General features: G+C 41.7%; 1 protein-coding gene across 3 annotated transcripts in view; it reads right to left on the bottom strand.

Annotated features, from left to right (window-relative positions):
* Positions 1-4,283: 4,283 nt before the first annotated feature.
* Positions 4,284-26,082, bottom strand: part of limk1a (LIM domain kinase 1a) — a 50,372-nt gene continuing 28,573 nt past the window's right edge. For 2 of the 3 annotated variants that reach the window (XM_068316752.1, XM_068316753.1), the window contains 14 exons: positions 21,566-21,704; positions 14,068-14,177; positions 12,824-13,039; positions 12,509-12,614; positions 11,405-11,613; positions 10,955-11,141; positions 10,675-10,761; positions 9,192-9,323; positions 8,174-8,233; positions 7,680-7,745; positions 7,138-7,306; positions 6,977-7,032; positions 6,157-6,314; positions 4,284-5,998 (listed from right to left, as the gene is read on the bottom strand). In XM_068316752.1, the coding sequence (XP_068172853.1) occupies positions 5,851-5,998; positions 6,157-6,314; positions 6,977-7,032; positions 7,138-7,306; positions 7,680-7,745; positions 8,174-8,233; positions 9,192-9,323; positions 10,675-10,761; positions 10,955-11,141; positions 11,405-11,613; positions 12,509-12,614; positions 12,824-13,039; positions 14,068-14,177; positions 21,566-21,704 (1,843 nt within the window). In that variant the 3' untranslated portion in view covers positions 4,284-5,850. Of the gene's footprint in view, positions 5,999-6,156; positions 6,315-6,976; positions 7,033-7,137; positions 7,307-7,679; positions 7,746-8,173; positions 8,234-9,191; positions 9,324-10,674; positions 10,762-10,954; positions 11,142-11,404; positions 11,614-12,508; positions 12,615-12,823; positions 13,040-14,067; positions 14,178-17,785; positions 18,472-21,565; positions 21,705-26,082 lie in introns of those variants that run through there. The other variant, XM_068316754.1, reaches the window with a different exon arrangement.

The following is a 26,082-nucleotide window of genomic DNA, read 5'->3' as shown; positions in this document are numbered from 1 at the left end:
TCAGACGTCAAAAAGCTAATATTTGATCTTTTCACCAAGATGCTAAATCTGACATAGTTACACGAAAGTTTAATGTCATGATGCATCAACGTCTGCTAAAGAAAAGATAAGAGATAAAACAGATTGGGAATAAACTTTAATGCCATATGGATTAAAACGCTCTTTTTCATGTATTATCATTTAGGATTTTTCATGACTTCTAATTGAATCACTGCGGTAATGTATACGCTCATGGGCAGCGCTTTCTACAGACCAGATGACTCTGTGTTGTACAACTGATGGGTCTGACAACAAAGCACTTTTTCCTGAGTCAAACCTCATAAGATGTGGAAAGACTGGCAGTTCTTAGACCTAATAAGAAAAGGGAAACCTGTGTGTAAGGGAATGTCACACAGGAAACTGAATCTAGAGATAACAAAATTAGAGTTTGTACTCAGATTTGAAATGTGGAAAACACCAACTATAAACTGCTAAATTCAGATCTGCTAAACGCATTAAAAGATTTTTTTCCCATGTCTTCAATATTTACGAATGTGTGTGTATTAAACATGTATCTGTATCTAATCTACATATATAGTTGAAGACGTGTCTGCATTTTTACAAATCATACTTGATCAAGGGTTGTTTTTTTTTTAGTTTTACATTTCTTGTTAAGAACACAGTGACACACAAACATCAAGAGTTGAAATGTGCAAACATGTGACTGAAAAATGTCACCAGTGAAGTTAAGTGTCCAGTTTGCTTTTGCATTAACGTCAAAATGACTTCAAGAATGACCAAAACAGCTTGGATCTAGAATCTGAGCAGAGCCGGTTGTTACACCATGCAGCTTTAAAGAAAGATAATGGGAAGTAAACTTTGGAAATGTTGTATTTAAGCCCAGCAAATGAAATACAAGTGATGTTCAAATAAAGAAATCTGACAGTTGAGGAGGGAATTTACACGCAGATGGAATTTGCGTTTTCCAATCCATCTGTTTCTTCATGGTCCAGAAATAGTTTAGTGTGGCGACTCTCTGTACCACTCTTGCATAACTGTAGAATTACAGTGTGCTGCTGTTTGTCCCGTCAGGAGCTCAATGGAAGGATTTTCAGGGATTTTCGTGCAGCAGAACGAAGTGTTCCTTCTGTCCGGCGAGACGCGTCATTTTTCAAATCTCTAGACAATAATCGGCGTTTTTGGCATGAAAAAAACAAACCCGAAACACACCCGTCCTGCAGCCAGACAGCAACGTGACGCATTTTCATTGATTTTTAATGGGAAGAAGAAAAAAAAAAGAAAAGTCTTTTGGAATGTTCACGGGAAGGAGAAATCAACATTAAAGGCGCATCACCAGAATAATAGATCCTCATCATCCTCATCATCACCCCGGGAGAAACGTGGTGGTACTCACCGTGATTGAACATCGCGGTCCTAAACCGGTGGTTGTTGGATGAATTTTCCATCGTAAAACTTTCAGTAAACATAAATGTCTCCGACCTCCTCCTTCTTCTTAGGCGTCGTTTTCTTGTTTTCCTCCTTCTTGTTGTTCTTCTCCGGTAAATCCGTGATTTTCTCCCTCGATCTGAACACAGCTGCGGGTAAATGACAGAGTGAGTGTTGTGTTTGACCGGACTAACCCGTCCCACCTCCGTGTGAGACACACACACACACACACACACACACACACACACACACACACACACACACACACACACACACACACACACACACACGCACACGCACACACACACGCACCACAACCCGTTCAAAAACGGACTAGACAGCCAGGATGATGACGTCACTGCACAGTTTTTGCGGCAGCGGCGTCGGAATGAAAACAATCACACGTGGATGAGAAGGGGACGGTCACGTGACCCGCGAAGTTCAAAAAAAAAAAAAAAAAAAAGGCACAACATTTAATCCCCTCCCGTTATGACGGATTAAATGTTGGTGGATTAATATCGATGCAGCTACATATTAGCTGCATTCCGGTAAGAGCTTCTTTGGGCATCACCCCCCACCCCCACCCCCCCCCAGTAACGCCATTAACTGCCTCTGAAATAGAGCTGATGGGGCAGAAGATGAGATGACTTTGTGAAAATATTTACGTCAACACATACAATTACAAGCAAAATTAAGTCCTGTATAATAATAATAATAATAATAATAATAATCATGCTTTATTCCCCATAAGGAAAATTATTTTTCCACTCTAGATTATTACAGTAATTGTACACATATACAGTATATGTTTACAGGCCCAAAACCCTACAATATACTGTACACTAGTGAACTGTTTCCAGTAACCTCATCAAACGAAAACAGTGGAAATAGCGCAATACAGTAACTAATAGTGTTTTCCACTAAATATTACAAATGTACACGTGGTCAAAATGTAATGACCTGCACATTTGACTCATACACAGACACTGGATTTGGGCATCATTCCTGAGGAATCACAGCTTATTCTTCATGGACAAAGGCCTCCATTTGTTAAATATTCCTGAATTTATCAGATGCAACCACCTTCTTTATATTCCACCAAAGATATACTATAATATTCTTTTCATGTGACTGTGATGGCCACTACAACTTTCCAGCGCTTCTTCTGGAATTTTTGAGGCATTCTGGCACTTCAGGCATTTTTAAAAAGCCTCATAGATTCACTTCAACCTGATGTAAAATTAAAGTTTCACAATGTTGGAAGATAAGCAGATATATTGAATGTCAGGGTTATTAATCCTACTTCGCTGTAAATTAATATTGATGATAGCGACATCTGGTGGTCATTTTATGAACACTTTCCAAGCAAATAACAGGTTATATTTTTACCCTTAAATTTGAGTTTATATATTGTCTTTGCTGACTGTATGCTTTCCGTGAACTGAGCAAGTAAAGCATAATTTAAACATCACTGAATCTATTATAAGACTGTGCATATCTCAATAGAAAAATGTAGAAGGATAACTTGTCTCTTATCCCTCAGTGTGATGCAACTTATTGACTGAGATCAGCATTAATGAAACACCTTTACAGTTTTAGAAGCAACAGTTTTATTTTTTAGCTGTGACAAAAGGGAAAAATAAACCATCACCTCCTCAGAGTCTAAATGTTTACGTCAAGCAATAAAGTGCAGAATTTCTTTCACAGCTTTTGTAACAGTTTTTTTGTTTTTTAAATAAGACAAAAAAAAAAAGGAAACAAATGTTAAAACATTAAAACTGACAGTGACAATCTGGAAAATATAAATATGATACAAGGACGATATGTAATCTCACACAATGTAGTATCAGCAATGATTTTCCACCCGATTGAATTAAACTTGCGCTTATGATACTTTAAAAAAAAAGAAAAAAAAAAAGGAAATCGTGTTTTGAAGTTGTTGACAAGGCTAGCTTACAACAAAGGCACAGCATTGTTCAGAGGTAACGATCCTTTGCAAAGAGAAGTGCTGCGGTAACATTCTCATTCATCATTAACATGTCGTCACAAACACATCAGACACGATGAACACGGCTCAAACTGGAACTGAGACGGAGAAACCACAAAAAAAGCCACGATGGTAAACGAACGCATCAGCCAGGAGCGGCTTGTTCACAGAAGCATTTTTTGGAATCATCCCCCTTTGCATGTGACAGGAGTTTGCATGCTGAGTCTCACTTGAACTACTGAATGAATTGACTGAATTGTAATGCAAGCTCCAGAAAAGTACGGCCCTGAGCCAAAAGAGTGTAATGAGGAGGTAAGAAGTGAGACAGGCCAGTTTTAAGTGCTCTATTATGAGAAACGACAGCAGAGGCTGCAGCATCTCGCAGGAGAATTCAGGAACAACACAGAGCATCAGTCACAAAGGAGCAGGCAGAGCTGAGAAGTCACATCCTCTTGGTAGCAAAAGACAAGAAAAGCAGCCATGATGGTTTCTGGAGATGCATGACGACGGTCTGAACATGAAACGATAGCCACAGAAGAATTAGAAGCATCACTGATCGTCATGTGGTCCAGTTCGGTATCACTGGGTTGGATTTCCCAGATCCAGTTTTTACAAATGAAAGGCTCTGTCAATGGCTTGCATTCAAATATCAACCTGAACTGACAAAATTCAATTCCTTAAGTTAGCACACCAGAGGAAAAGAACAAACATACCTCCAATCTGCCTTTATGTCTTATAGTGCAAATTAAAGTACTCAGATCAATACAAAATAGACGCTACGTTTTTTCTTATTTCCTTTAAAGCCTGGTGTTCTCAGCAGTTGTTTTCTTACTTCAACCCACCCCCCACCCCCCACCCCCTCCCCCAAAAAAACAGCTCGATTAAGAAGCTGAATAGACCTGGCTGGTAAATCATGCAGCTTGTAAGATAAAGGACAGGCAAGAGAAAGACAGAGAGAGAGAGAAAGAGAGAGAAAAGACTTTTAGTTTTTGAGATTTAAATAAAATGCTTTAAGGTGCAAGAGAGAAACTTGTTGGTACAGGAGGGTATACACACAGTCATATTTACAGCTAGAATTCACATGTAAACAAGAAAAGGAGCAGAAACAGACATGTGGACAGACGGCTGACCGATGGGATCCTAATCCTAATGAGAACCTGGCGGACCTCTACTGTATGGGACATAAGACAAAGGAGCCCACTCCCATTATTAAATCACATCCATCGAAATATGCGGATTTACCTCTGCATACATGTTAATTCCGAATGATAACTAATTCCATCACATCTCTGTGAATATAAAATGAACCTTCTAAATCTTTTTGGGTGAAAAAGACAAAAAAAAAATCTACTATGGTGAGGGTAAAACTTCCTGCTACGCCCCGTTAACTGCAGGCAAATTTGACCCTCTTTAATTTTGAGTGGTCGGCCAAAAAAAATGATGGCAATGTGGCATGTGTATATAAAATATGTCTGTACTTTTACAATATTTAAAAGATTTACAATGTGTGTGTATTATATGTTGTGTTTAAGGTACGAGATGAAACTCCAATATGAATGAGATATGCTAATAGCTCTGGAAAATAGTAAGTGTATCAAATGTATACAAAAAGATGCTAAATCAGTGCTACATAATAAATGAGGGAGGGGGCAGCACCACAGAACACGCACTCGTTTATCACCAATGAGGTCAGAGCGACAGGGTGGATGGGGTTTAACCCCACAGCATTATTTACAGTCGTGCACTCTTTAGCCAGCTGTTTACATCTAGACAGCAGACGGTGAGGTAATCTCCTCTGACCAGCCCCTCTCCTGCACTTCCTGTGAAGAAAATAAATAAAACCAAACGGGAAACACGTGCGAGCACACGCTGCACAACGCTCTCTGTGATGAGGCTCAAGGTTCGACTCCTGCCTTTTTGTTTGGACTCCTTTATCCACATGAATACACACACTACGGTAAGTACAGTAAGTATACTTAATGGAATGGAATGAGTCCTGATGTTAAGATGAATCAATCAATCAATCAATCAATCACTCAATCCTGTAATAATCCCCATAAGGAAATTACTTCTTCTTTTTTTTCCACCCTAAATATTTGCACATATTTATATATTGTACAGTTAATTCTAATCAATTAGTTCAATCATGATTTAAGAGTCTGGGATTGCATATGAAATATTCCACTTTGGGAGCAGCACAAAAGGAGTGTGTGTGTGTGTGTGTGTGTGAGAGAGAGAGCTGCTCGAGTGTGTGGCTTTTCAGATACACGTCTTCCTCCTGAATCTGTTGAGCCAGCCTACACCTGCCGCTTCCAACACACTCAGGTGTGTTTTTTTTTTTTTGCCACCTCTCCTGCCACTGCACTGCCCCACGCAGGTGAGCTCCACCCCTTGTAGGGGTGACTCTATTCTTTCTTCTCCTCCGGTGTCGTTCAGCTCTACTCTGGATGTTCGGGGTGAGGGTGCAGGCTGTTGTTCTCCCAGAAGGCCGTGTGCAGCTGGTCCAGTTCAGACACCAGGTGTAAACCTATGTCCAAGTGCATCTTTAGGTTTTCTAGCCACTCCTTCAGTTTAGAGAAAGCAGGCCTATAAAGGTCAGGAAACCAGATAAAGAACAAGTTTAGAGTTGTTTTTATAAATTTATATACAGCTTAAAATATAACAAAAGTTATTTAGTTTTTAGGTTAATATTTTTAGCTTCCTTTAGCTGACATTTGAATTTGAATCCATGGTAGAGATCTGACCGTTTGTCTGCATCAAGGTCACAGCACACAGCAGCCATGGGGAAGAAAGCAGGGGGACAGTTTTTGGGGTAATAGTGCTGCAGGAAGCCTGAAATGTTCAGTCCAAAGTCGGTCGCCCTGGGGAGGTAGTCTGGGTCTGCGTTCACCCTGCCGATGATCTGGAAGGAGCAGGAGAATCAGTGAGAAAGAGACAGAGGAGTTAAACATAGAGCTGTCAGAGCTCAGAGAATCTGCCTGTTGAAGACCAATAAACCCCCAAACTGAGGCTGATTGTTCCCAACGGACCACAATTGCCATTTGTGTGCCTGTCAGCGGCCACATGAAGACAACTTTGCTTTTCTGTCCTCTCTAATCACTACACTTTTCACTGACTAATGGTGCCCATCTGGGGAGACCATATTCTTAGTCACTAAACTGAACTGTTAAGCTCAAATTATGTGGATGGTTGGTGCGTGGTCAGGAGTAAAGCTCACCGCACTTCGGGGCTGAGTTTTCATTCAGAATAAATATCTGTTTTGGAGAACTGGGGCTTTGAAGAAGAAGGATTTATCTCTTAAAATGAAACGGGTATTTTAAGATTATCACAAGGAGCTGACAGATCAATCAATGCTCTGTATGATGCATGTGTAACATATCCAAATACAAGGTTTCCTATAGGGAAGACTGCAAACTGAAACATTTTTACTAAATGAATAGTGTTTCTAAAGGATTTAATAATTTAAAATGAAAAGGACAGTACTTTTAAATTATGGAGATTTTGAAAAATAATTGATCATAAATCCATCTGGGTTTGAATGAATGAGAGCAAAGCGTGACTCACTTCACACAGCATGATGCCAAAGGAGAAGATGTCCACTCTCTCATCGTAGCTCTTCCCTGGGAGGGGAGGGAGGAAAAACATAATCAGACAGCTGAGGTCAGAAACGCAACAACTGTAACATAAAGTCATCAAATGAAGCACGAGTGTCCTGTAGATCGTACCATGAATCATTTCCGGAGCCATCCAGTAAGGGTTTCCTACTACAGTGTACCTCTTCCTGCGGTCGGGTCTCTTCAGGCCGGCCAGTTTACCCTGCAATAAGGTCTCCTCGTGTTTGTCATCCACCATCAGCCGAGACAGCCCAAAATCAGCCACCACCACAGTGTTGTTCTGCACCAAAAAGGTAAGCAAGTCGTGAAATGGTATGGGGAAGGCAGGATATTTCATTCAACAGCAGAATGATAAAAGAGATAAAGTGTTGAACTAGTTTCTCTTCTCTTTGGACATGCTTGAATTCCATACCTTTGTTTCAATGCGATACCGACAAATAAAGAAGACAATCTCTGTAATCGCTCATATAAAATGTGTGGCATGGTTCAAGAAGGTTTAATCTGCTGAAGCTAATGGTAAAAAACAACAACAACTCTCTGTTTCCGTAACCGTGGTGACCCAGCAGACGACAGGCACACCACCATACATCAATCAAACGTGCTGCATGTGCACAGGTGCGTCCCCGGATTAACACGCACTTACGTGTTCTTACCTCTCGGACTAGACAGTTGTGTGAGTTCAGGTCTCTGTGAATTATGTTCATGGAATGCAGGTACGTCTGAAGAACAGACGGACGGACGGACAGGCAGAAAGAAAACACAAACAGAAAATAGAAGCTTTTATTTGTAACTGCACACCAAGAGGAACGATGCTCCCTTGTTGTTTTTTTTCCAAGTAGCTGTTATTGCAGAAACAATAATCTAGTCTTTCCTCCCATTCATCATTGTGCTCAAATCAAGGGGAGACATTAAGAACCAACGGTCTAATCCTGCAGGAATACATGCTGAAATGTCCAAAGAAGGGGATCGAAAACGTCAACATAATACTAGAAGGTGTTATATCTCATTATAACCACTAGAGGGAGAAAACAGGGAACATGACGCAATGCACCTCCAGCCACTCCCATGTATCAAGAAATGTAATTGTTTGAAGAAGCTTCACACATTTGATAAAATCACATCTATACTTTTTCTTCTCTGGACTCACCATCCCAGCAGCTATGTCACAGGCAAAACTGACCCTCTGGCTCCAGGGGTAGGCGCTGTCCTGTGAGCAGGAATCAAGTTATATGTCAAAAGAAGCCTTTTACTTAAAGGGGTCCTATTATGAAAAACACATTTTTTTCAGGCCTCTACATATACATAGTGGTCCTCCCTAAACCCCTCAACTCCCAAAATCTGGAAATAAACGCTTTCTGTATCAACAGAAAAACACAAAATTGTGTAAAACTCCGTAAAACAATTTGTTTCAGATCAGCGCCCGTCGTGACGTAACGACAGGATAGTGACTGACAAAGTAATTGACGAATCCTGAGCCCGCCTGCGAGAACATCCCCCTCTCCCCCAGATAAGGGCGTGGTCAAACCCGAGGCGAAGTTCGTGTTCGGGCTAAGGTAGCAGTGTGTGTCGATGTCCTGGCTTAGAGCTACACACTGAAAATTCCTAAAAGCTGTTGAAGTCAGCTGGTATTTGGCTCTGCTGTGGTCTGTATACGTGCAGCCTGCCTCTGTACCTGTGTTATCAGCGTCATAGCGAACCTACACACACACACACGCGCACACACACACACAGGCACACACAACATGTTTTTATCTTATTTTCAGTTGCTTAAGAGTAGGAGTAAAGTGCTATATTGATACGTACTTTATTGATCCCTGAGGGGGGAATTCTTTTTTGTTATAGTTGTACCATCCCTGTCGGCACAAAGCCTACCACCATTTTACCCTCCATTATCTGCATACCCCGTACCCCACATCTGCCAGCTGTGTGACATTAATTAAAAAAAAGAAAAAGAAAGTTTTTGGTGGAATTTATGTCCTTCTGTTCTATTCCTAATTTTTCAGGCTTTTTATTTGTAGCTGATTTATAATCTGCAGCATCATAAAATATGAAGAGATATTATACTGCACTGACTTACTAGTGAATATTGTTTAATAATAATAGTTTGAAGACTGACCAGGAAGAGAACGTACAGTACTTACGTATATATCAGTACAAACACTCACCATTTTCTTGATGATCTCCCTCAGCGTGCCCCCCTTTATGTATTCTGCAATGAAGTTGAGTCTCTTCTCCTTGTAGAGGACTCCAATGAATTTGAGCACGTTGGGGTGATCCAGGCAACGCATGACCTTCACCTGAGAAAGTCACGTGTTAGAAGAATCCTGCTTCCAGCTGGTCAATGACCAAAGTGGCTTCAAGATTGGATGTGTGATGACAATGGAGATCATTTTCTGTCCAGTTTCACTTCATACTTCTCTGAGCAAAACTCCATAACGCACATTTCATATTATGGTTGACATTATGTGTTTTATTGGAGTAAATAGCCTAAAATAAAAATAAAAAAAATTCAAAAGGATTCAAAAAGACTGATTTGTTTTGCTTAAAATAAGTAACAATAAGATCATTCGCTTAACTTAACATAAAGCTTGTGAATGGGTAAAGAGCTGCACTGGCTGAAAAACGTTTGAGCTAAACCACTTTTTACAATGTACTGCAAAACAATATGAACAGGATACCAATCATTTCTCTTAGATGGAAAAGCAAAATTTGTTTTAAAAAAAAAGATCACTCACACATTGTAATTTTGAGTTACAATTTTGCATTGTAACTCAGTGAGTGACAGGTGTCCAGCCAATCCGCTGCGTAACGTCAGCGAACCTGACGATAGGCAGCCAATCATAGCATTGGCGGCGCTGCACGTGTAGGTTAGTTAGCTCAGGACTGGAAACGAATGGGCAGCGACACATCCACTCACCAAACCAGAGTAAGAAAGAAATGTGGTCCTTTTAAGATGGAATGAGTACTATACATGCAAATGAAAGGACAAGTGGTGAAACAACCTGGGTGAGATTTTTTTTCTTTTTGAGAAAATTCAAAGCAAGAAACAGACGAAGCCATTAACCTGGACAAAGTGTACAACCACGTGAAAAATAAGGTTAAATTTAAGTCAGATTTGTTCACATTCTAGTGACGTTTATTAAGACTTTTTTTTTTACTAATAATTGAATGATGTTACTACGAGATAATTCATGGGTAGTAGAAATGCTAATAAAAAAGAGAGTAATTAGATATTTTACAGACCAAGAGTTACAGGAATTTACACTGTTTACACTGACCCAAGACTTTGAACTAGCGTGATACTAGTGCATATACAAGCGTGCACATCTGATGTTGCTCACAGTGGTCCTCAGTGTGCTCAGGGAACTAGACACATGAAAAATTAGAGGGAACATTGAACAGGAGTAATAATCGTGTTTCGTTGCGGTCAGGGTTTGTTTAATAGCTGATTTTTTTTTTTACAGTCATCTTCACCAATTACAAAGCAAAGACTTTATATTATGTCGTGATGACACTAACACAACACAGGAGGGAACAATTTACCACAACTTCAAATATTCCAGTCAGAAGGCCGCTGACTACACAACACCCAACAGACTGAATTTATTGAGTGACATAACATCTGCAGGATCGGATGTTTGAACTCACTTCTTTCAGGAATGTTCTCTGTGTTTCATCATCAAAACGAATCAGTTCCTTCATGACCATCACTTCCCCCGTCTCCTTGTGGGTCACCTGTTCAAAACAAGATAAACTGACCTGACATACTGTACCTTATTCCAACTCAACATTCAACCTCTTCACTCCCATTTGTCTCTTGCTCATCTCAACGCTACCATCATCTGGACAATGTAGGTACAACTACAAGGTTGTATTGCGTGTTAGTGCATGCTTGAACATAAGAATGGTTTATTTGGCTGTGTCTGACCTTGATGGCCTGTCCAAAGCATCCCTTCCCCAGCACCTCTCCGTGGATGAGGTCAGACGGACGGAAGATGCGATGCGTCCGATTGGAAACAACACGGAGTGACTCTGATCGATTGATGTCCTTCCTCTGGGAGATGGGGGATGCTGCGTTGCTGGAGCCCGGTGACTTATCGATGCTGTAACTTCGCCTGAAGCATGAGAGTTGAGACCAGATAATGTGATAAGAAAAGAAAGAACAGAAGAGATGGGGAAAATAGAGATGAAGGGGATACAGAGAAGAATGGATGAAGAAGACAGGAGGAGAGTACTTGGTTACTTGAAGAAAAGGGGAAACAGAACATGCTAAATAAAGGAAATAACATCTTATTCCAACTTTTCTGTTATGCAATTTCCAGGTTCATCATTCCTTAAAAAAAACCCTCAAACACCTCAAATGACCCCTCTGCCTTACGTGATGATGCGGGATCTCATGGTACTGATGTCGTTGTTGGGATGCTGGGTGATGGGAAGGATGGGGCTGGGGCCATCTGACAGCGAGGTGGACAGGGGGCCATTGGCTTGTTCAGCATCTGAGAAGCCTCCCTCCTGTGCCCGACTGTGGGGGTCATGCTCGATGGTAAGCTGCAGCAGCCGACTGGTTTCCTGAATCAGCAAATCGATCTGGAGAGGAAGAGGAGAGTTTTCTGTTATAGCTCAAGAAATGCATTGAAAGATGTTAAGATGTACACTGTGGGAATCAGCATTCATATTTCATTAGCTATCATTTTTGAATTTATGAGGGAGGAATGTTATCAGATATACTTAATATGAAGCTTTTAGTCTCTGACCTCTGATAAACCATCAAAACACCATCAATAATTGGCAATAGTCTAGACCAGCGGCCCTCAACCACTGGGTCCAGGGCTATTAGGTACCGAACGGCACAGAACATTTGAATTTGTCTCTTTTTATTATCATTCTGAAGACGTTTTATTTTGAAAAGTGACATCTGTACATAACGTCTGCACTCTCTTCAGGTGTCATTGTCTCCCGTTACCCCTAGAAGGGACCGGCTCGTTGTAGAGAAACAAGCTCAGGGCTCCCAATAATTCTCATTATTATTACTTGATTGACTTGTTCACCCTTACATATAGAAATAATAGATATTTCTCCTACTTTGATTGCATTTGATTGTAAGTCGCTCTATTTCAAAATAAACCTCAAACCGTGGTGCAAAAAAGGTTGGAGACTGCTGGCCTAGGCTACGCAATCAATTTACTTACCCATCAAGTTCAAGTTTTTTGGACCAGTCACCGTCTAATACTCAGTATGGACTGGTTTCACTAGAACACGTTTCCACAGTTTGACTGAGTGACCTATTGAGTGAACAATTTGTCTACACGGTTCACAACTCAGTGAGTGTACCTACTGTACTGTAAGTAAATGAACGTTAACATGTTTGTTAGTTTAAGCAGCAAACAACATGTTAGACTTGACTGAGTTCCTATAAAATATACTTTTGTGTGCGTGTGTGTGTGTGTGTGTGTGTGTGTGTGTGTGTGTGTGTGTTTAATACCTCATCCAGAGGGACATTGTGAATGGGTGTCCCATTGATTTCAAGGATCCGATCTCCAACGTGAATGGCACTTTTCACGTCTGGGCTGATGCAGTCTGAATCAACCCTGAGCAAAGAAACACAATATGTAGAAATGATATATACAATATATAAGTGCTAAATGTAATTAACTGTGTCTCAGCTCATTTCCTTTTGTCTACACCGTTACACTTTTAAATGAGTCACATTTCTCCTTCCTCATCCTCTTCATCCAACATGGACACACTCACTAGTGAGAACACGTGCCAACACATAAACCCAGACCAGTCGACTCACTGAGAGACTCTGACAGTGTGTCCGTGTTCAGGGCTGTAGCCGTTGGCTGGGCTGAGAGGCTGGTCGATGGTCACGGAGAAACCTCGCCCCCTGCGACCGTTGGTGCCCTCCGCTAACGCTGGGATGGACACGAGGGTGACGGTGTGAGGGATCCGGGAGCAGGGCGAATCTGGCAACGACGCCGGGGTGACTATGGTCTGGTAGTAACAGTGACCACTGGAGCCAGACGGGGAGAGAGGAGAAGGATTGTTTAGGAACAGGAAATAGAAATGTAATGTTTCGGGTCTGAAAGAGGACAACAATTTCTCAGTGAAGCAGTATTTACAGCATCTCATATTGCGGTTGGTTTTCGATTTGAAAAATGAATTTAAGTTGATAAAAATTCTGTCTAAATTCAGGAAAAAAATTAATATGAGTTCATTGATGGTTAAAATTTTTTGTAAATTTGTTGAGGTGAAGTCATTGGATAGTGGTCAATAAAGTTTTGTTAATCAAGGTGGGCTTATATAAGCAATTTGCTTCAGCCCAGTCCTTTTTTTTTTGGTTATTATCAATACATTTGAAATATGTATTGTTTTTAAATGTGAAAAATATGAATAACCAAAATAAATTTCATTTCATTTCATTTCAAAAGAAGTCAGTGAGACCACACAATTTAAAAAAAACCCAAAAACATTCTTCTTTCTTTGTTCCTTGTTTCATTTATTCTTCTCCTCTGCCGAAAAAATAATTCTAAGAAAGAAAGAAAAGGCAACTTAATTGCTTCCAAATTTGGAAAATCTCTCAATAAATGTGATTATCCAAGACCATCATACTATGATGACTCACTTCCAGCGATAAAAGGGCTGTTGTGTATGAATACAGCTCTATGTCGCTGTGTCACACTGAGCTCTCTGTTGAAGAATTCTGAGGTTTATGATGATCACATTAACACAACTCCGATACTAAACTTGAACCTAAAACAGATACAATACAAGAAAAAGCATTCTATTTCTGGTTTGAGGTGTTGTTGGGAAATACTTTTTGAATATTTGCTGGCTCTATAACTGTGGTTTGACAGTTCTTGTGTTCTTCAGGTCGGAAAATTCAAAGCACAAAAAAATTTTTTTTTTTTAAAATTCACCAAATCATCCATTGTAGAGGGAAAACCCCCCATTCCAAATAAAGGATAAAAAAATCTTCACAGGTTCAGTTTTAAAAGCCACAGGGCCGTGTATCTTCAGGTGTGAGTTGAATGAACTCACCAGTAAAGTTTGGACCTTTCCACCAGAGCGTACGTATCTCCATCCCCGATGAACGCCCTGCATTTCAGACAGGTGAAGCATTCTGGGTGATATTTCTGCTCCCCTGCGACCTGTTAGAGGAAACACGAGGACACAGTTAGGAGGAGCTTTTTTTATCAGCTGTAAGAACAGAGCTAGGATGTCAAATGAAGGATTTTCTGATGAATCTGGAGCAGAAATTCACACTTTGGGTGTGACCAGAACGGCCACAGTCTACTGCTGCAGTATTGTTGTAGATGTAGGTCAAGGTCTGGTCATTGTGGTAATACTGAGAGCTAGAAATAGAATTACCTCCTGCCAGATCCCCTCCAGAGCTTAGGGCAGTTTAAAAAAAAAACCCAGACAATTGAGTTATGTCCAACCCAAAAAAAAAAATAAAAAAAATCAGAATGGGAAATGATTTATCACGCTGGCAGAGGATAACGCTACGGCCAAGGTTACCGTTCTGGGTGTTCTTCAGGCCCACGAGACAAAACCGGCAAATAGATCACAAAAATTCTTAAGTGGTACTTATGAAAGTTCTCAGCAGGAAAATATTGCCTCTAGTTACGAAAAAAATTTCGACTTACGTAATGTAAAAACACAGTATGGGCTGATACTCGCAGCTCCCACAGGTTCCTGAACGCAACATTCTTATAGCTGCTCTGCCATTGGCTATTACCTAGCATCCTGGCATCCCATTGGCTAAGAGGGACTTCTGTGTGGAGCTAGATAGGTGTCTATGCAGCGTCCTCGTCATTCGGCCCTCGACCCATGAGGTGTTCAGATAGTTTTACGTAAATATATTAACTTTTGGAGTATTCACTACGGACCCCAAGAAAGTGACGGAGAAAAGAGGAAAAGAAAAGACGAAGAAAAGAGTTTTTTTGTCCGTACAAACAAAGCAAGACATGATAGAAAAGCATGAAAAAGGGATGTGTTTGGTTGATCTCTCCAAAGAATATGGCCGCAATGCATCTACAATCACCACGTTATTAAAACAAAAGGACGTTTAAGGAGTTTAAGGCGTTGCGTGGGTGGTTGGAGAAGTTCAGAAGGAGGACTGGAATTCACTCTGTTGTTCATGGTGGGGCAAGAGGGCATGAACCAAAGAGGGCAAAGAACAATGAGGACAGCAGTTAAAAGGTAAATGACCATCGTTTTTGTTCTTTTTTATTCCTTGTTTTTTACGTTATGCACAACTCTCATTTATTGTGTAATAATCTAATCGTAACATATATTTGTTACATGCTTTGATGCATTTTTATGATTTATAAAACATTTATGTCTGAATTTTTGGGGGCTTGGAACGGATTAGGGCATTTGCATGGAAAACGCGTCTCTACTTACGAAATTTCTTCCAGAACTGTATATCCTCTATCCATCCATCCATTTAGACTCTCTTACTAGTTCTGGATTAAACTGTGTCCTTCCTCACACTGAGGGACAAATCGATGAAGTGGCACACACATATATAACATCGACCCTTTTCCCTGCCAGGTAATGTTGTGCCCATTCATGATCACGACCCACTCGCTCAGATACATACGACTCTTATGATTAAATATGAGCTGCTATGAAGCACTGAAGGCAGATGCAGCTCGAGCAGTTTGCCCCCAACCCCCCCTTGAGGCTCTGGTTGTGGTTTCGTTTTCTGCTTTGAACAGCAGAACATTTTGGAAGGACTGGACCTTGCGACAGCCCTGCTCCACCGCATTGATCTGTGATGCTAATTCAGTAGGGGCACTGCACAGACAACAGTCAATAACATTCAAAGGGGGGGGGGGGTGACATTTTTAAGTGTAGTCTAGTAATTTGCAAACAAATATTTGCAGTTAATGTTTTTTCAGAATATGAAACCAACAAGACAGAACAGAAGCTGAGACGAAGAGGAAGTAACTGATCAGAGACAGACTCCAAGATGATTAATATACATTCTGTTTTGTTCGGGGAGCTGCTTACGTTTGAATATGTGTGTGTGTGTGTGTGTGTGTGTGTGTGTGTGTGTGTGTGTGTGTGTGTGTGTGTTTGTGTGTGTGTGTGTTTCACTTAGCCATGCAAATTGGAAACAGGAAGACCAGACAGCTGGATGGACGTGAAAAGGGTGTGTAGCTCTGAAACTTAACACCGCAGCCATGTGAACACATACAAATGCATACACACACACACACACACACACACACACACACACACACACACACACATACACCAGCTGCCATCTCCACATACTTCCTCTTCCTTCTGTAGCTATAAGGATAGGGATGAATATAATTTTAAACCATGACATCAAACCACGCGGCTGCCTGAACGCATCATCAGATGAGTACAGTCGTTCTTCTTCTTATCTTTATCTTATCTTTAGTCACACGTGTCGCAAGCCTCTGAGGGTACGTTTCATATATGTGCATTGCTCACGTGTGCAAGTACGTCACTGTTCCTTTACCTCAGACACACCAATGCAAATTATATTCATGCAAGTAGTGTTTTGCATTATTTTTGGGTTTATAGTCTCAGGCCAGACAGGTCAGTATTTCATACTGCTTCTTTTACGTTTCCCTCCAAATGCTTCATGTTAGAACGACGATTTTTTTTTGGTAGCTTAACACCTGGGTGCTGATATTAACAAATAATCCCCAGACTGAAGGATCACAGTCCTTTAGATTAGAGCTGTGATATACGAGCTAGCTGCGGAATGTGAACACAACCTTGAAAGCCGTTTGGGGGTATTTATGGTGACGGAACGTCCTGAGTGACACTCATTCAGTTGGTTTGTTTGTTCAGACTTGAAGCGAGTGGAGACAAACCAACACAACTGAAATCACAGCAGAACATTTCTGTATTGCACCTGTATACGTTTCATGAGTATACACCACAGATGTAAATCCAGAGTAATAGTCGCCTCTAAAATTTGGTTCTTGGTTTTCTTGACTTATAATGTCAGAAAATGACGTTTGGGCTTTGCAGCATTTGCCCAATTTCTTATTAAACTTTACATTTCATAGAACAAATGTCATTTAAAACTAGTGCAATCTGAAGATGTTTGTGAATGTGCTCACGGTCCCACATAAACACCAGCTGGATCCTCTGACTTCACTCCCTTCTGGCAAATGGCCGAATGCTGACCCCATAACAACACTGAGTGCTTAAACACACATATGATGTGTTGAGCTGAATCCCTAGGCCGCCCTGATCGGCTGCACTTTCACTAGAAGTCACAGTCCTCTAATAATGAACAAATAATGTGATTATGTTTATAAAATTACCTCATAAGGTTGCAAAAGGGAGAAATGAAAAAAAAAAGGCTCCTCTCTCACATCCCCGGTCAGATTTACACTGTGGCAAATAAATATAACGTAGTGCAGGGACACTTATTAGACATGACTGTTGTCCATATTTGAGTTGTGCTTTAAGTCCTTCTTTCATGTGGGCCTGATGTCCTCTAAAAATAGACATTGCTCATCAGTTTTTCATGACAAGAAAAAATAGCAGAAAAAACCAGAGCGCAGAGGAGACGGACAGATCTGTACCAACCTGGAAACACAGTGACCCAGTTTAAAACGACAAAACAAAAACAAAACATGCAGCATCATTCTTTAACGTCAGATTAAAAACAGAGACGTGCAGACAGAATGTGGAAACTCAACCATCTGTGTCAGACTGTCTCTTTCTGTTCCACATCACTTCTTAAACACGGCCTCACCTTCTGCTCTTTCTTCCACAGCCTGAGACAGCAGAAGCTCCACAAGAACAGGTCTCCCACCATGTCAGCGAGGGGCCGTCGTCCCTTCCTGCTGTCCTACCTCATTCTACTGGAGCGGCCGAATCCTCCTCTGTCACAACAAAACACTGACGACGGCCAAAAACCGGCCGGGGAGACAGGGGGGGGGAGAGAGAGGGAGCGGCCCACGCCTTTTCAACTGAGCTCATCTGTGAATCAATGTTACTCCTCCTGACTCCCCCCCACCACCACCACTGCCCTCCTCTCGTCTCCCACTTTTGCTATGACCTCATCGTTTCCTGTTTGGCCCAGCCCCCTTCTTGCACACGTGCCACCCGGCTGCATTAACAACACACAGCCCTTTGCTCTCCCCCCTCCACCTCCTTCTCTCTCTTGTTCAAGCCCACATTCCTGCAATCACATCAGGGGACAACAGACGCTGAGGTGACCTACCATTTATTCCATGTGGAATAAAAATTTTTTTTACAGCTAAATTGTTCTAAAAAAAGCACAAAGAGTCTGAGGAATCTGATAAAGTTTAAGTAGCATCCTATTTCTGGAAACATATTGTTTTCAGTTGAATGTCTTTCAATTTTCTTTTCTTTAATACTGTATCACATTACAGACAGTAAATACATAAATACATAAAGCCTTTATGTTGTTCAGGTTTTACAAATGCAGCATTTGATTGATTTTGCTCCACTTTGCTTTATCAACAGTACTGTGTGTTTTCTGAACAAAGAAACATCTAACCTTTTAATGTTCATCAAACTAAAATAAAAACCAGACAAAATTAAGAGAAAAGAACAATTATCCGTTCTCCACAATCATGTCTTTTACTTTTTTTCAATCTATATAACTGTTGGTCTGTAAAAAAAAGTGGGTCACCACTTGTTTTACTTTCACATAAAAGTTGACGCTATCCAGAAACATGTGGAGGTCAGAGAGAGAGACTTCTGAAAATTTTTTTCATCTGCTAAAGAACAGACAACCAGAGAACCCTCTGGACCCCCCCCCCCACACACACACACACCTGCTGGAATAAGAACTCAACCGTTATTCTGGACCTGATCATCTTTTTGCAGAGTAAAATGTTCCGGTCCTTCTCCACCTCCTGGCCTGTCCTAAAACAAAGTTTGGACGGAATTCGATCTAAAGAAAAAAATGAGCCACACTAACCTTCTGGTGTGAACAGCCAGGCTGATTGTGTGTAACAATAGGAAGTGTATTCTCGTTTCACCCTGAGTTCCTTAAAAAGAAGCGGACCGACTCTGACTGAAGCCAGACTGTGAAGCTGGATGTGGAGACGGATGGAATCACTGCAGATCCATCAGTCAGTCAAACGTGTGTTGGATGGATAGAATGAAAGTTTAGATGGAGAGGCGATCTGATTAAATCAGGAGCTCCTGTCTTCAGCTTCAGGATGGTAAATGTGACATCCTGACTGAACTATCAGCATTCTAACTCAAGATTAAAACTGCTGACAGGAGTAAATAACGCAAATGGAGCTGCAGAAACAAACCTGTCCAATATAATGTTGTAATCTAAGAGATCATGTTCAACTTCTCAACTTCTCAATCAAGTTATTTTAAGCAGCACAAATTTTTTTCAGTCAAACCCCCCCCAAAAAACAATCCGCACTGGAATAGCGCTTGTTTTGGAGCTTTCAGGGTGTGTAAATCGAATCTCCATTAACAGGAACTTCTAAAAATGCTTCAAAGGATGCAATCCTAAACATCTAGAATTTGTTGAACAGGAAGCTTGTTAGTTTAATTAAAACAGCTTTCATTTGAAAATCCTTCAGATGTCTTCCTGCCGGATCTCAAAGTTCTTGGTCTTTAATCACACAAATGCATCAGCATCTCTCAACAAACAGTTCCAATGTGAGGGCACAAAACAAAGAAAGTATACGTCAATCTCTGCACCTGTAAAGGGACTGTGATCACCACCATCTCCCCCATGAGGTTCCTATCCAACAATCTCTACCAATACATACATATGTCTGTCAATTTCTAAGAAACCATGCCTGAGGCTACTTCCCAAACAGGAATCACCCCTGGACTGAATGTGAAAGTGGTTTAAGCTGATCGCAGATAGCCCCTAACAGAGATCATGAGAGATCTTTTGACACAATAACACTTAAGACAAGTCTGTCTCCAGACTTTGACTGTAGAATCATCACCGCATCTGGGAGTCTGGAGTGTTTTCACTGTCTGTGACAGCACCTAGATTTAAAGACAGGATGTAATGTTTCATGCTAAAAACAGTGAGTGTGCAGGATTCAATTTGTGCATCGTCCGCAGTGCTGCACAATCGTGGGAACTGACGCTTTTCTGCATGTCTACACTCTAATGAAATTGCTCTGACCATCTTGGCATCAAAATGTAACTGCAGAGACAGTCAATCACTGTATTTTCACTTTTAGAGGAGCAATAATCCAATGAGAGAGGAGAGGTGGTGTAGTGTTCCTCCACATAATTCATTTAGAGTGTCCTACACGCTCCATCACTGAAATTGCACTGCAAAAGGAAAGCCATATAGAAGCAGTGAAAATGACAGCACACACACACACACACACACACACACACACACACACACACACACACACACACACACACACACACCCACACACAAGCACATACATGCTTTAATGATTTCCTTTAAGAGGTCCTTGACACGTGACCTATCACAAGATGCTGGCAGCAGTAAATGACCAGAGTTAGAGGAAGCGTCAGGAGCTATTTCATTTAATATTTATTTACAAACCCACTCAACATCCTGCAAAAGCTGCACTTTTCTTCATGAAGATTAAAACGAAATGTGACCACACTGATACCTTGTTCAAAAACTTAAACGGGAATTTAAGTACCAGTACTTCTGTATGTATAATATTAATACAAAGACTTAAAGAAAGCCTTCGACTCGATACAGAACGTCTGGCAGAGGATCAGCCAAGCCATCGGCCCAAACAAAGACCTGCTTACCACTGCTAAAAAGTGGAAACTGAGATGGTACGGACACATCGCCAGGTCTTCAGGCCTTGCTAAGACTATCCTACAAAGACCTGTACTAGGTGGCAGGAGACGAAGGAGACAGAAGAGGATGGGTGGACCACATCAGATGATAGAGTCACGACACTCAGTGAGGCGGTGAGAGCTGCTGAGGACAGCAAGAGATGGAGAAAGCTGCTCAACAGATAGTCTGTGGTGTCCCAACAACCCTCCAGGATTATGGGATAGGCTAGGATAGGTTAAATGCTACTTCAAAAAGCACTGTGTGTTCTCAGCTCCAAAGAATACTTTCTCAAATGGAAATGGTTAGTGTGTTTGTGGATAATAAATTCACATGCATACAACAGCTGTAATGGAGTTTCTGCCATGTGCTCCCGGGTCTAATTTTGTGAAAATCATGTTGATATAAAGGTTAAAAATATTGCGTGCATGGAAACTAAGTGAAAAAAAAAGGTATTATTTTATGATAACATGTAAAGCTGGTGTAATTTTACGGACTTTAGATGTGTTCCAGACAAGAACAACAAAAAAACACAAGATGAATGGACATAAAGATGATTGATGTTCTGTTAATGCGTTATTTTTTTTAAAGCTATTTTAACACCATTAACATGTACTGCAAAACACAAAGAACACGTTTAAACTACAAATGTGTTCTGTAGGATTTTGGAAAGGCATGTAAATTGAAGATGATCAGTACACAAGGAATTGAGAGGTGCTGAGAGATGAAATAGTTGATGGATCCTCTTACCATGATGAGGCCAGTGTTGATTGGGTCATTGCAACCGTGACAGAGCTCTCCAAATTTGGACCAGTAGTCCTTCTTGCAGAAAAGTCGACCATCTTTTTCATAATACCAGTGGGACAGCGAGGCACTACACTCACAACACCTGGAAGAGGAGAAGAAAGAGATTCATGAGCAGCTGATTAAAACTTTTCTTATACAATCAAAGTGATTCACAGTGACACAAGTCAATCCAGATATGATATTCTTTGAAAAGCTCAGAAATTGTCAGTAAAAGTCAAAAACAAAAAACATGTGCTGTATAATAAACTCCAATCATTAATATCCTGAAAGTGGTTTATTACTACATTTTGAGCACCGACCGTAAATATTTAAACTTTTAAATGAACAGACAAAAACCAACATCAGTGTGTCACTGAATTAACAGTTCATATGTCCAAGGACAACAAATGAAGTTGTGACAGGGCAAAATGTTATACTGCACATAGCAAAGTGTATTTTAATGCCTCTAATGACAACCTGAAGAAAGCAAAATTATAGTTTTCATGGGGATAATGGGTCCCTGTGTGGGTCTGTCTCCCACCGCACTTACTAAGAAGGAATATAAAAATGAGATCAGACGGTAAAGCACACCTCTGAGTGGGTCTGTGGGCACAACCAGACATCTCAGGTACTGTAGCTCACTAGAGCATACAAATTATAAAAATTGTATGGAAGCCAACATTCTATCAACAAACATCACTCAATGTTCAAGTGGGATACTGACATAACTGTAATTCATTTATTAAAATGTGGGGCGCCTCTTTTTCTTAAATAAAAAACATTGCGAATTCCTCTAAGAGGTCAGGTGATTTATTATAAAGGGAATTATAAAGCGAAAAGTAGAGAGTATATTAATTTGAGAAATTATTTTAATTCAGTTTGTTTATCGAAATAACAGAGTGTGCAAATAAACAAGTGTTTAAATAACAATAAAAATATATGTGGACTGGTAGGATGATGTATCATTGGCTACTGAGTGTGGTTATGTTCACCCTGTTTACTAGCGTTACTTTCAGTGTTAGTTACATATTAAGAGGCCTGATGAATCCAACCAAATTGTTGGCAAATATTTTTCCAGAATCTGAATATTAACTGATGTGGGAATGCACCTCTAAAACTTTATCTGATCTTGGTCTCATGTCTTGATTTGGGTAATTAGTAATATGCATATAATATAATCATGTGGCTAAATGCTAATCCCTTGGTTGTAGGTAAAGCATTTCTTCTGTTACATTAGCATATGTGCACACGCAGATTTATATGTACTGGTTTGTAATCTTTTAAATCGCTGTGTCTGACATCCATGACTAAGAGAGACTCCCCCACCCCCCACCATTAGGATGTCTGGTCCATTCCCGGCTCAGAGCAGCTTTAATTCAGACAGTTGCTCAGAAAATATTGTTGTGAAAAATTGTAATTTCACCAAATAAGGAGGCAATCCCTAATACTGAGGCAAGAATAAACACTTAGAAAACTAAGATCTGGCTTTGTGAATTTATTCAAAGCTTTGGACTCAGTTCACACAAGCAGGCTGGTTGAGAGAAGTGAGTGAAAAGTGTGAAAAAGGGTGAGCACCGCACAACAAGGTTCCAGGTTTGATTCCTTTCCGTGCGGACTTTGAATGTGTTTCCAATGTCTGCGCGGGTTCTCTCCAGGTTCTCTGGGTTCCTCCCACCTCCCTAAACATGACTTTAAGTAAATAGGTCACACTAAATACAAGCTGTCCTCAACTTACAAACATTCATCTTATGAACATCCAAACAAACAAACGCACGCTGCTGTATCGCACTTATTGTACTGCAGATTGTACTGCAGCCGCAACAGCACCGCTGCTATGCGCAGCTCCAACACTCATCTCCCTCTCTGTATGTATGTGTTGTTTGTATGTCCTTTATTGTTCCAGGTAAGGCTTAGAGAATAGTACTTTCATACATGTAGTCCTCAACATATGATGTTTCAGCTGGCGTCTCAACTTGAGTGTTCCCTGCCTTTGGATGGTAGCCAACTGGGATAGGCTCCAGCAGACTCTCATAGTCTGCTGGAGCCTATCCCAGTTGGCTAATAATAATAGTAATTATTATTATTGTAAAGGGTTACATTTTGTCAAAATATAAGAGGTCATGCTTTCCACTTCTTTCCTTCCTCTATCACACAAAAACAACCATTCTAACTTGCTTATTCCTGCAAGTTTAAGTGGAAATTTGAGAATTCACTACATTAAGCAGACGCAACTACTCTCCATTACTGTACATTGCCCAAGTATCTCCTGCAAGATGCAAATCAAACCTATGTCTTCCTGTTAGTCTGTACATATATATATATATATATATATATATATATATATATATATATGTACAGACTAACAGGAAGAGGCATATATATAGATAGATAGATAGATAGATAGATAGATAGATAGATAGATAGATAGATAGATAGATAGATAGATAGATAGATAGATAGATAGATAGATAGATAGATACTTTAATGATCCCAAGGGAAATTCAGGTGACATCTGCTCGCAAGAGATACAATAAATACACATAACAATGACAGAAAGTAATGGCACAGCCAAAAGACGTTGTATAAGTTAAATTATTTACATGCTGTTACATAATTATAACAACAGGAAACAGAAGAACCTAGAATAAAAGGAAGGAAGCATAGGGACATGAGAGAAGAAGAGAAGAAAGAAAGAGCATTGGGTGTAGATGATGTGTGATCAGTAACACTTGGATGAACCGAGCTGTAAACTGACACTAAGGACCCCCACAAAGTGTCCCACAGTGCATCCACAGTGCATCCACAGTGCGTCCCAGGCCCCCCTCGTCTATCCCTTCTCACCCAACCTTGATGATCCTGCGGCTTCAGACCCCCTCCTTCTGTGAGAGTGGTTGTGCCCTCTGATGGCACGAGGGACAAAGGAGGTCCTGAGTCTCTCAGTGGAGGAGCTTGGTGACAGCAGTCTGTCACTGAAGGAGCTCCTCTGCTGGGTGAAGGTGGTGTGCAGGGGGTGGGTGGTGTTACCCAGGATCGATCTAAACCTGGACATAGTCCTCCTCTCTAGAACGGTCTGTATTGAGTCCAGATCCTGACCGATCACAGAGCTAGCCCTCCGGATGAGCCTGTCGAGTCTCTCCGTGTCCCGTTTCCTGGCACCACCACCCCAACACACAATGGCGTAGGACAGCACACTGGACACAATGGACTGGTAGAACAGTCTGAGCAGATTAAAGCTGATGTTGAAGGAGGCCAGCCTCCTCAAGAAGTACAACCTACTCTGGCCCTACTTGTATACACAGTCCAGGTTGTGCGACCAGTCCAGTCCATACGTATAAGTCCCCACTACCTCCACCTCCTTACCCCCGATGACTACTGGCTGTGGGGAGGGTGGTGCCCGCCGGAAATCCAGCACCATCTCCTTGGTTTTGGAGATGTTTAGCTGAAGCTCGTTCTGCTGACACCACCCTACAAAGTCCGTCACCACTCTCCTGTACTCCCTCTCATCACCCCCCCTGATACATGCCACAATTGCAGTGTCATCAGAGAACTTCTGCATGTGGCACGTACCCGAGTTATGTTGGAAGTCCATTGTGTAGAGGGTGAAGAGAAGGGGGGAGAGTACCGTCCCCTGCGGGGCCCCGGTGCTGCTGGTCACCACTGATGACAGACAGTTCCCCATACGGATATACTGTGGTCTGTCTGTTAGATAGTCCGTGATCCAGCTCACGAGGTAGGGATCCACAGCCAGGGATGACAGTTTCTCCCGCAGGAGCCGGGGCTGGATGGTGTCGAAGGCACTCGAGAAGTCGAAAAAGAGCACCCTCACTGCACAACTCCCGACATCCAAGTAGGAGAGGGCCCGGTGGAGGAGGTACAGGACTGCATCGTCAGACCCAACTTGGGGCCGGTAGGCGAACTGGAGAGGGTCCGTCGCGCCCTGCACCTGGGGACGCATGAGCTCCAGGACCAGTCGCTCTAGGGTCTTCATCACGTGCGAGGTGAGAGCGACTGGTCGATAGTCGTTGAGCTCAGTGGGGCGTCTCCGCTTGGGTACAGGAACGATGCAGGATGTCTTCCACAAGGACGGGACCCTCCCCAGCCGGACACTGAGGTCGAAGACCTGGTGTAGGGGTCCGCCCAGTTCGGCAACACAGGCCCTGAGGAGTCTAGGGGGGCCCTGGTCTGGTCCGGCCGCCTTCCTTGGGCGAAGCCTCCTCAACGCAGACGTCACCTATTCCACCGTGATGGCCGTGTGTGGGGGCGTGGCACGTTGATCCCTCCGGCCGGGGCTCCGGCAGTTGGGGTGGGGGAAGGGTCTGGGTTTGGACTGAGGTAAGTGGGCGAGGTGGCCGGAGAGGGAGAGGGGGAGGCAGATGAGCCGGACGGAGAGGGGGAGAAGGAGGTAGGTGGAGTCGGATCAGTTGGGCCGGGGGAACTCTGGGGACAGGCGCATGGAGTGGTGGGGGAGCTGAACCGATTAA

This window comes from Antennarius striatus, chromosome 6, assembly GCF_040054535.1.
Source record: "Antennarius striatus isolate MH-2024 chromosome 6, ASM4005453v1, whole genome shotgun sequence".
In the NCBI taxonomy this organism is placed as follows: domain Eukaryota; kingdom Metazoa; phylum Chordata; class Actinopteri; order Lophiiformes; family Antennariidae; genus Antennarius; species Antennarius striatus.
Note: the sequence above shows the minus strand (reverse complement) of the source record. Positions and strands in the feature narration are given on the sequence as shown.